This window comes from Trifolium pratense, linkage group LG4, assembly GCF_020283565.1.
Source record: "Trifolium pratense cultivar HEN17-A07 linkage group LG4, ARS_RC_1.1, whole genome shotgun sequence".
NCBI lineage: Eukaryota > Viridiplantae > Streptophyta > Magnoliopsida > Fabales > Fabaceae > Trifolium > Trifolium pratense.
The window spans coordinates 60,301,970-60,314,106 of NC_060062.1; the positions used below are offsets into that span (position 1 = coordinate 60,301,970).

General features: G+C 34.5%; 1 protein-coding gene across 4 annotated transcripts; it reads right to left on the bottom strand.

Moving 5' to 3' along the window:
- Positions 1 to 59: 59 nt before the first annotated feature.
- On the bottom strand, positions 60 to 4,455 carry LOC123921279 (putative cyclic nucleotide-gated ion channel 8). Of its 4 annotated transcripts, none has more exons than XM_045973755.1 (8): positions 4,297 to 4,455; positions 3,833 to 3,946; positions 2,886 to 3,480; positions 2,368 to 2,580; positions 1,841 to 2,151; positions 1,466 to 1,577; positions 1,138 to 1,374; positions 60 to 1,029 (listed from the first exon to the last, which is right to left on the bottom strand). In XM_045973755.1, exons 1-8 carry the CDS (start codon positions 4,416 to 4,418, stop codon positions 316 to 318), a joined length of 2,418 nt encoding a protein of 805 aa, XP_045829711.1. In that variant the 5' UTR covers positions 4,419 to 4,455; the 3' UTR covers positions 60 to 315. The 4 variants fall into 4 exon arrangements, with proteins under 4 accessions (XP_045829711.1, XP_045829712.1, XP_045829713.1 ...); XM_045973756.1 differs by lacking the exon at positions 4,297 to 4,455 and adding an exon at positions 3,658 to 3,705; XM_045973757.1 differs by lacking the exon at positions 4,297 to 4,455 and having other exon boundaries at positions 2,886 to 3,492.
- Between the last annotated feature and the right edge of the window lie 7,682 nt (positions 4,456 to 12,137).

Here is a 12,137-nt window from a genome sequence, read left to right on the forward strand (position 1 = left end):
TGTTATCATTATATGTTTAGTAGTAAGTATTTTGAAAAGTAAACAAAACACGACGGCTGTTACAAGAAAATATGTAGATAACTTACAGATCTGTCAAAATGGTGTACAAGCAGCTATATTTATCTAAACATCAGATATCTATCGAAATTCAAGAAGCCTAGAACCATGTCTTTATAGGCTAACCCCACCAAAATTTTTGTCATACTGTATAACCTAACACCGTAATCAGATGACGAATACAAATATTTTACAAGTGCAAATAGTGTCATACTGAAGGACACTTGCAGCAGTGTAAATGAAAATAACAGAACATGATCACTCTTCATTATCAAGAGCACTGAAGTCAGGTTCTGGGGGCTTTGGAATGTTCATCAGGTCGTTTGAACTTGGAACTCGATGTCTATGACCACGAAGATTAGCAGCAAACCGAGAAGCATAGATTGTTGTATTAAATCCAAATTTTGACGAACTTTCAGTACGCGGAACCAAAGCCTGTGAAGGATCATCACTTCCCGGATAATCAGATTCATAATATTCTTCTTCCTCCTCCTTTCTGCGTTTTCTCCTTAAATACTTCCTCCATGCAGCTTGAATGTAGATAGCAGCCCATGTTCTCCATTGTTGCGAGTAGAATCGGAACGTATGCTGAACCTGTCTGCTATGTATGTGTCTAAACTGTGATGCAACAAACTTTAATTCCTCTGCTTCTAAAGCAAATGCCTCTACCTCACTCATAGCTTTCACTGTTCTTGTTGATGATGGCAAGTTAGCAGCAGATTTTGGATCCAATGCCCATGTTAGCAACTCTTCACCACAGAAATCACCTTCCTTCAAAATTCCTCTGTTGAAAAAGCCGCTTCTTCCACCATCTGTAGTAACACTATCTAGACGACCACGAATGATGAACAACATCTCATCAACTGGATCACCTTCCCTAACTATGTAAGTTTTCTCTGTATATAAACTTGGTTTCAATCGCTCGCATATCGCATCAAGCAAGCGTTCGTCCATGTTAGCAAAGAGAGGAACCTGAATAACATATAAAAATCAAATCAGAAAAATGAAGACTTGGAAGCAACACTTATGTGTTGCAACGAACCTTCTCAAAAAGCAGAAGCTAGTTTGCTCGGTACTCACCCTTCTGACCAAATTCAAACAAAGATGGCGTTTGATATCTCTTCTGAGATCTTTTGGAAGATTCTGAACCAAGCTTTCTTCATCGACCCCTCGGGTGTTCAGCCACTTGTATTGGTCGTAACGTCTGACTCTTTCCCTTAGCTCCGGAGGAAGCAAGCGATGATGCATCCACTGCTCGGAGTCACGCCTTTTGATCCTCATTTCCTCCAGACGAACCGACATTGAATTAAGGTAGGTCTTTTCAAATACATAAAACAAAAAGATTGTAAAGTATTACATTAATCAAACTTCTATAAATCAATATTTACAGTGTAAACTTTATGTTCACCTGCATGTTTCCAATCAAAAGAGAAAAAAGCACAAGCCCCATAATAGCTATTACTATGGAAAACATAACCTCTCCAGGGTAGGTACTAGTTAGAAGCCCCTGACCAAGTGTACTGTAAAAAGCAAAACATAATATTGATTATAGATCTATGAAACACCAACTCTGATACGGACACCGAACACAACATAAACACATATATGTCGATATCACTAATGTGAAAAACATAGAACACGGATACTAATACTTTATTTATTATATATTAAATAAGATACAACATTCATTTATAAACTGCATATTTTATAGCTATTATAGAGAGGACTTATTATGTATATAATATATACTCAGTAGTTCTAAAGAATTATACAAGGAACATACCTCAAATTTTGAAGGCCCCACCATAGACAGTAACAAAATTTGGGAAAGACTTCTATGGAAGAACAAATACCAGACTCAATAGCTTGAGAGAAGATTCCATAATTAAAAGGTGAGTTACCATCATCAACAAAGCATTTACTTTTAAGAACCTTTTCACTGACATTTCTCCAACTTTCATATCCTCGTATATGCTTATTTGAACTTCCACAATACAAAAAATGTGTATTACACCCTTGAACTGCTTTACATGCATTCGTCCAGCACGTGTCGTTCCGTTCTATGGATAATAAGTACCAGACAGAACCTGATATCTACAAAATTCAAGATACGATACAGAATGTATCAACAAGTATACGAGGAGTATGAAATATATAGGAAATTATCCATAAAAAAAATTGGATACTTTCTAGACGCGTATCGGGAAGTAATCAAATACGACACTGATACTCCTTTTTATAGATTATGCGAGGTGATACTGCAAAAATAAAGAGTTACACGAGAAGAATTGTGTTAGGAAATGAACTTACATGGCTAGCAAGCATATACCAGATCAAATAGTACATGGCACCAAGCAATGCATTTTCCGAAAAAACACCAGCTGTTTTTTTAACTTCTGAAGCCAAAGGTATAAAGCGTACAAATCTCGGTAAATATTGCATTATAACATGTCTCAATAGTGATGTTTTTGCATCCAATACTTCCATACGTCTTGAACTATAAAGATATTTATACCATACAATCTGCAACAAACATCAAGATATGCACAACAGATCATTTGATTGGAATCAGACGATTCAGAATTAAACCTCAGCAAACAAATAAAAAGATATTATAAATCAGTGATCAATATCGGAAGGCTGAGATTCTCTTGTAGTCGCCATTTGACTGCAGGGAATCCATTTTCGACAATATTGGTTTAGTAGTCCTTAACAACGTTTTCACAAAATCTTCTTAGTATACTATACACTTATTTTTCAATGTAAAAAACGAAGATGGGACATTATGTATTACACAAAACATATGGAGCATGAATAGTATCTCAAACCTGTGGCAATGGCAGTACAGACCAGAAATCAAAAACGAAGTAGCGTCGTAAATATCGCTTCGCGATCAATCCAGGATCTATGACAAGTTCACCTCTTCCAAATACTCGAGATGAAGGCGCAATGAAGGCGGTGCGGAATTGGAAACTTATCCGGATGAGATAAATGCAATCACATATTGTTCTCAATGTAACAATATACTTTGCTAGGTGGTTATCCATGGCTAAACAATATGATTTGTGGTTGAAATAAGGAAGATAAAAAAAGAAAGGATCACAAGCTATAGAAAGAATGCAAAGAATCTCGAAAAATTTGTTCCAGTACAGAAGATTCTTATCTTGAGGATCAAATACTTTTTTCTGTGACACTTTAAGATCTTCTGGAAACACTGCCCAAGTAGTGACTCCACTTTTGAGTGATCTTCCAATATTTTTTAGTCCATCTGATCCCTTTCTCACTCCTACACGAAACGATTTTGATGTGTTTTTTCTTCCGCGACCACGAAAAGGAATAGGCAAAGAATCTAAATTAAATCTTAATTTCTTCATCCCTCTTGAGCTAGATGGCGTAGTCAAATTCGCATCCAAATCGTCCAACCTACATCATCCACTGTCTATTAGACTTAGAGATGCTTATGTTAACAACTTCGATTTTTCAAACCCTAAACCTTAAAGTGGAATATAACAAACAAAAAAATGGAAGCAAAATCAAATATTAGTCCATAATCATAAAGTAACCAATCAAACCAAGTAAAGTCGAACTGATCAGGTGTACCCGAGTTCGAATCCTGGTTGAAACAATCCTCGACCAAACTTTAGTTACCTTCTCACCGAACACCAAATTACTACGGTCAATTCTCTTGGTAACCAGAGAGTTAAGACAACAAAAAAAAAAGAAGCGAGTAACCAAATTATATTGATCATGTTACACAAATGGAAAATTGAAATACCTCACAAATTTCTCTTTCTGACCTCCAATATACTGTGACTTGTAACCAGAATCAAACATTGTGAAGAGATAACATAGAGATCTGTCAGAAATACTACATATGTCTAGCAATTTCCTGTAATAAGAAATTCACAAAATGCATAAACTCTATTTGAACATGCAATAATTCAAACAATTGTAGTAATGAATGAAGGAAAAAATTGTGAAATTTTTAAAAATTCTTACAAAATAAAGGGATTATAAAATCACACACAAGGAAACCATGCAATAACAATTTTGTTCATAAACATGATTTAAAACACAATTCTTAGAATAATTTGTTCATAATTTGTTCATAATGGAAAATGTATCCTTAAAAAAAAAATGGAAAATATTTTTCTCTTTCTTATCTATGAAAGATGAAAATGTGGATTTAAAAGAGATTCTTTAAATTAAAAATAAAGAGAAAATGAATTAGGAACTTACTGTGAGAATGTTTGAAGGCGTTGATCATACAAAACTATTAATGTACATTGAATTTTCTGGAGAGGACAAGGAGAATGGAAGAAGGAGAAACCTTGTAACCATGTTTTGTTTTTCGAGAACATTTAGGAACATTATTATTATAAGACCGTTATGACAGTTACATGTGTCGCCGCCACATTTCAGATTATCAAGAGGGCTTACGCCCAGCCATTCAGAATTTCAGATTGCTTTACTTTTTTTTAATATTATTTATTTCTAATGATCACACGCGCACATTTCGTGTCCGTCTGTGTGGTCCGATTTTATGAAAATAAAAACATGTTAAAAAATATGAATGGTTTGATGAAGATAAAAAGTATAGAAGTTATCTTTTTGTTTAAGGGAAGAAGTTATTAAAATAGAAACTAAGAATAGTGTTAGAAAAATGTTGAAAGTTAAGAACAGTTAAAAAAAAAAACCTTTTGTGGGAATTAAAAAAAAGCAAAAGCTATACCAAAACTTAACTTTTCCCTCTATAGATTTATTTTTTAAATGTAACTGCAATACTTAATTTTTATTTTTTTACCAGATTTTTTAAAGTAAACTCAACATTTTTTTTTGTTCAGGAAACTCAATACATTTTATTTCATAATAAAAAGGCTTAAATGGCAGTATAAAAAAATAAAGTTTAAATGTAATTTCGGTCCCTTTGTTTTACTAAATCCATAATTTTAGTCCTCTTTTTTATTTTCCGCAATTTTAATCCTTCTATTTTTAAAATTGGAGACATTTGATCCCTCTCTTAATTTGCCCTTCAATTTATATGACATGTCACCAATTAGCACAAATAAGACTCTTGTTCCTCCCTTCTCTATTTATAAACCAAGAATGAGAAACCCGTTTAATCTTATCAATCACTTTTGCGATTTTTGCTACCTTTCTATTAAAGAGAATGTCGATGTGTCCCGTGCTCTTTACTGCCAGTACATTACATTATACTCCCTTCGTCATATATTAAGAAATAACAAAGATCGATAAGTTAAGTCATTTTTACCCTATTTTATTAAGAAAGAGAAATTTTTTTGGTAACTTTTACCCTTACATTCTTAAAGTTAAGTCATTGGATCCAATAAAATACACCACACTTTATCTAGCCAAATAATATGAGATACATTTCTTGCGTTCCTTCTTATATGTATAAGTCTTTAAAGAGTAGAAAATTATCTACCAATTCATCTCTCTATCCCAACAGGGTTGCTAACATGGATCAAATAAATTGAAGGTCAAATTAAATGCAGAGGGAGTAATAAGGACACCACACTTTTTTTTGTTAAGGAGGCAGCACACTTACTTTAAGGTTCTGTTTGGTTGAATGGATACTTGACAAAAAAATTATATATATTTTCGTACCAATTTTTTTTTTTTGTTATTACCCTTTGGTTCTTAGGAGAAGGGGGTTTTAGTAGTCCAGAGTTTGGGGCGAGTTCTGGCATCAAGTAGTTTCAGTCCCCTTCCAAATACAGTTGTTGAGGATCAAACCGTGATCCTTCCTACTAAGTTCAACGTCAATCACCGCTGAACTAACATTTTTGTACCAATTTTGTTTCCACCACAAGAAGATTTCAAGTGGCTGATGAAGCACGTACATTACCTCCTTATATCATATACTGTACTACCTTAATTAATTATTTCAGTTATGGATCAACGTTGACTGCTTAAGAGAAAGAGTAAGCAAGTTGATACTTGATCGGTTGGATTATAATTAATTATTTGCAGTTGGAAAAAGATTAATTTGTCTTTAGTGTCAGTCTCATAGGGATAGGGAAGGGAAGAACGTTTAAGGAACAACATCTACACCAACTTAATTATTTTCCCATTCTTTTCTTAAACAAATCATATAAAAAGACTATTTGCGTTGTAATGACATCTCATTTCACTTAATTCAGTGTGAATTACAGTATTATTAAATAAAACGAAAAGTAAAAGAATTCAGTTTGAAGTTTCATAAAACAAAGTCGACTTAACCATTTTTTACTATAAATTTTTAAGATTTATTTATTGAAAGATTTATTTTTATTTTTTTTATAATTCTATATATAAAGTCATAGTATTGCATCCATAGTTATTGACTAGTTTTTTTTTTTTTTTTGATATTTTCTTTTCTTTTTTCACAAAAGTTACCGGCTAGTTAATGTGGGACATGGGTTTTTTCTTTTCTTTCCTTTTTCGCAAAATGTTACTACTCATTCAGTCTTATATATAAGAGAAGTTTTGTTTTTTAGGTTCATCGTAAAATGAATGTATATATAAAATAAATTTTGTTTTTTAGGATCATTGAAAAATAGATGTATATATATACATCTGTTGAGTATGGTTCATATATGCATCAGGAAGAGGCTGGGGGCGGCCAAGGAGCTGAGCTAGCGGAGCGAATTCTGAAACCGCTTGTAACACTGAAACCCTAATTTATTCTTTCATCTAATAGAAACGAGCTGTAGCGAATTTTGCAGCCGGAGATGTACCTAAGGGGAACTCCGTTATCAAACTTCTTGTGTTCTTATTGTTTGCAATTTCGTTATTATTACCTTCTGTTACTATTTGTGCACAACAACATCCATTTTACAATGAACCTAAAAAGTAAAACTTCTCTTATATATAGGATCGGAGGGAGTAGCTATAGTTAGTGTGGAACTCATGTCTTATAATTGTTTATTTTATTCATTATTAGTATTCAATTATTATACTCAATAATTTAGTAGTGATAAGCTCTAATAACATCCAACCCTCTCTGTCCCTTTCCAACTTGAATATTTGAGCTACATTTTTTGACTCTAATCTATAATTTCTTGCTAAAAAAGAATCATATATATGTATATTTAACATTTTTATTTTCTTTATATCCTTCCTTATGTACGTCATGAGAGGGCCATCATCATAATTATTGAAAATATCCTTTTCTAAATTTGCGAAAAATACCAAAAATATATGATTAAGAAATAGACCCAAAAAAACACTTGTTCACATGGTTTTTGCTTCTTGAGAATATATCTTTGATCATAAGTCATATCACATGAATTATCTACTTCTTGAATTCTAAACTCTCCTCTCTGTTAGAACTATGAACAATGAATGGATGAATGTGAATGAACTAATTGTGAGAAAGAATGAGAGAAAAGGGGTTAATTTCATTAATGATCAATTGGTATATCTTTACAATGGTGTAGTATGGTTTTTATACACAAAACCAATGAGTTAGCATTAACCAACTATGGTTACTTATTAACATAGCAGTTAACTCAACTAACTAACCTACACACTAACTAATTCTGTTTTACTTGTAAAGCAAGTAACAGCTTTTGCAACAACCAAACTAACTCAATTTTAACTAACTTTGAATTATTCTTAACACACCCCTTTAATTCAAAGTCTCAAGGCTTTGAACATTCATCATTCTTCTTAAATCCTTGAATCTATCAATCTTCAATGGCTTAGTGAGCACATCTGCCATTTGCTTTTCTGTGTTGCAGTAAGTCATTTTGATCTTCCCCTTTGTAACTTGATCTCTCAAAAAATGAAACTTTGTTTCTATATGTTTGCTTCTTCCATGAGCTATAGGGTTTTTGGCCAGATTAATGGCTGATTTGTTGTCAACCATTAGCTCTACTTCCTGTTCAATATCAATCTTCATTTCCTGCAGTAATGCTAGCAACCAAATTCATTGGCAAGCAGCATTGCAGGCAGAGATGTATTCTGCTTCACATGTGGATAAGGCAACTACACTTTGCTTTTTTGAGCTCCATGAGATTGGACAATTGAACAATGTGAAGATGTATCCCATTGTGCTTCTTCTTTCCACTTTATCACCTGACCAGTCAGAGTCACAATAACCAACAAGCTTCTTTTGGTTCTCATCTGTTTTGGTGTACAAGACACCATAGTCAATTGTGCCCTGTAGGTATCTTAGGATTCTCTTCACTGCTTGCATATGTGACAGTTTAGGTGATTGCATAAATCTGCTAACAATCCCTACACTATGACATATATCTGGCCTTGAATTGCAAGCATATCTAAGGCTTCCTACCATCTGTTTATAGTGAGTACTATTCACAGATTTGCCTTCATCATCAGCATTCAAATTTGATGCAGTTTCCATTGGAGTGTTGGCTGGATTACAATCCATCATGTTAAATCTCTTTAGTATATCTGAAGCATACTTCCTCTGATGTATCAGCATACCACTACTTGTCTTAGTGAATTCCAGCCCAAGAAAATATTTCAAACCTCCTAAATTGGTCATGTCAAATTCTGAGCTTAGCAGACTTGTCAGCTTCTTAACTTCATCTTTACTACTGCCAGTTATCAGTAAGTCATCAACATATAGACACACTATGCAAAGTCTATTCTGTGATGTACCTTTGACATAGATTCCATGTTCAACAGTGCATTTTGAGTATCCATTTTTGCTAAGAAACTCATCTATTCTCATGTTCCAAGCTCTTGGTGCTTGTTTTAGGCCATACAATGCTTTGTTCAGCTTCAACACATGATCTTCCTTTCCTTTAACTATGAAACCCTGAGGTTGTTCAATGTATACTTCCTCCTCAAGTTTGCCATTGAGAAATGCAGACTTGACATCCAATTGAACAAATTCCCAGTCAAAGTGATTTGCAATAGCAACTACTAGTCTCACAGTTTCAATCCTTGCCACAGGTGCAAAGATTTCAGTAAAGTCAATACCTTGTTTCTGTAGGAATCCTTTGGCAACCAATCGTGCTTTGTACTTTGCTATAGTGCCATCAGGTAGGTATTTCAATTTGTATATCCATTTGACTGCTATAGGCCTCTTGTTTGCAGGCAGATGGACCAAGTTCCATGTGTTGTTCTTTTCAATTGAGGCTATTTCTTCCTCCATTGCTCCCCTCCATTCTTCATATTTTGCTGCTTGTTGATATGTCAAGGGCTCAGTGTCTACATATAATGCAAAATGCACTATATCACCATCTGGTGTGATCATGTCATCTGGGATTGTTTCATACCCTTGCAGATTTCTGTTTGGAATACCTCCTCTTTCTGATCTTCTTAGTGCAACTGGCTCAGTTGCAGTTGTTGGAGGTGTTAGCATAGTGTTTTCTTCAGTTGCTTCTTCATCAAGTAACTGAAATGGAACATACTTTTTATCTGGTGTTGTATTTCCATTCCAATCCCAGCTCTTATCTTCTTCAAAAGTGACATCTCTACTGCTGGTTACCTTTTTTGTGATTGGATTGTAGAGTTTATAGGCACCTGCAGTGTGATATCCTATCATGATCGTCATTTCACTTTTATCATCAAGTTTCTTCCTCTTTTGATCTGGTATGTGTCTATGACAAAGACATCCAAATACCCTAAGATGCTTCACTGATGGTGTGTGACCTGACCAAATTGCTTCTGGTACCTTATCCATTTGTTTTGTAGGACATCTGTTCAGAACATAGCAGGCTGTAACTACAGCTTCACCCTAAAAGCTGTGAGGTAGATTCTTTTCTCTTAACATGCATCTGGTCATGTTCATTATAGTTCTATTCCTCCTTTCAGCCATTCCATTGTGTTGAGGAGTGTATGGAGCTATTATTTCATGCTGAATTCCATTTTCTGAACAAAATGTCTTGAATTCATTTGAGGTGTACTCACCACCACCATCACTTCTTAGAATTTTAATCTTCTTTTCTGATTGCTTTTCAACTAACAGTTTGAATGACTTAAAATTCTGAAGCACTTCATCTTTGCTTTTCATTAAGTGAATCCACATCATTCTGCTGAATTCATCAATGAATGATACAAAGTACCTGTTTCCTCCTAAAGATAGTGTGTCAAATGGACCACATACATCTGTATATACTACATTAAGTACCTGCTTAGCTCTCATTGCAATATCATTGACAAAAGACTTTCTTGCTTGCTTGCCTAACAAGCAATGTTGACATAGATCTCTAGGGATCTTAATTGCAGGTAATCCATTGACCAGTTCATTGTTTTGCAGATAACTCAAGCTTTTGAAGTTCAGATGACCATACCTCAGATGCCATAACCAAGCTTGGTCATTGATCTTTATTGTAGCCAGACATTTGGATTGATTTGCAGTCAAGGTGACTTGGAATGTTCTATTCTGAGATAGAGGGGCTCTCAGAATAGTGTTGTTCTGAGAATCATACACTTCCATGATGTTATTCTCCATATGCATAATGAATCCCTTCTCTAGTAACTGTCCCATGCTTAGTAAATTTGTTTTCATGTCTGGTACATATAGAACACCAGTGATGATGGCTTGATTTCCTTTCTTGCCTTTGATCAATACATCACCTACTCCTTCAGCTGGAATTGTTCTATTGTCTGCAAACCTTATTTTAGTTTTTGATGAACTGTTGAAGTTGATTAGCCAATCTCTATGACTTGTCATGTGATTGCTGCAACCTGTGTCAAGATACCAATGTTCTTGATCATCTTCAATATCTGTAATGGTTGCCATGTACAATGTTGGATCAACCTCTGAGTCACTATCTTCCTGAGCAATATGTGCTTCAGCCTTATTCTTTCCTCCATACCTTGGAACCTTCTTGCCTCTGCAATCTTTTGCAAAGTGACCAAACTTCTGGCAATTATAGCACTGTATGTTCTTCAAATTGAACTTCCCTTTCTTATCTTGATTTGATGCAGTGCCTTGAGATGAAGATTCAGCTTGATCATTGTTTTTCTTTGAGTTATCTTGTGAACTATTGTTCTTCTTGGACTTATCTTTCCCCTTCCACTTGCCATTGCCTTTCTTTTCTGCATGAGCTTGCAATGCTTGATCAGTGGCCCTATCTTTTGTTCTTTCCATGATTCTTTGTTCATGAGACTCCAGTGTACATTATAATTCATCCAATGTCAATGTTGACAAATCTTTGGTTTCCATTATTGCAACAGTGATATAATCAAACTTAGGAGATAAAGTTCTCATAACCTTACCAACAATGGTTTGATTGTCACAAGTATCACCACAGCTCTTCATCTGATTTGTGATGTTTGTGATCTTGTTAAAGTAATCTGCAATGCTTTCATTGTTTTCCATCTGCAGCAGTTCAAATTTTCTTTTCCAAGTTTGTAATCTAACCTGCTTCAGCTTCTCATTCCCTGAGTGTGCTTTCTCAAGAATGTCCCAACATTCCTTAGCTGATGTTGCATTCTCAATCTTCTGGAAATTCACCAAATCAACACATTGATGAATGAAGAACATTGCTTTGAAATCTTTTTTCTTCAATGCACGATGTGCATTCCTCTGATTGTCTGTTGCATCTGCTGCTAATTCAGTGATAGCAGTTTCAATCACATCTTGCACTTCTTGAAACCCAAATATCACTTTCATTTGCTTATTCCATCGATCCCAATTGCTTGCATCAAGAATTGGCAATTTCCCACCAAAGCTGTTGCTAAGTGTTTCTAGTTGGCTTGTCATCTTCTTCCTGAGGTAATTGATCAAATTGCAGAGAATCTTGATCAATTCTTTAATGCCACGAACCTTGAGGCTCTAGATACCAGTTTGTTAGAACTATGAACAATGAATGGATGAATGTGAATGAACTAATTGTGAGAAAGAATGAGAGAAAAGGGGTTAATTTCATTAATGATCAATTGGTATATCTTTACAATGGTGTAGTATGGTTTTTATACACAAAACCAATGAGTTAGCATTAACCAACTATGGTTACTTATTAACATAGCAGTTAACTCAACTAACTAACCTACACACTAACTAATTCTGTTTTACTTGTAAAGCAAGTAACAGCTTTTGCAACAACCAAACTAACTCAATTTTAACTAACTTTGAATTATTCTTAACACTCTCT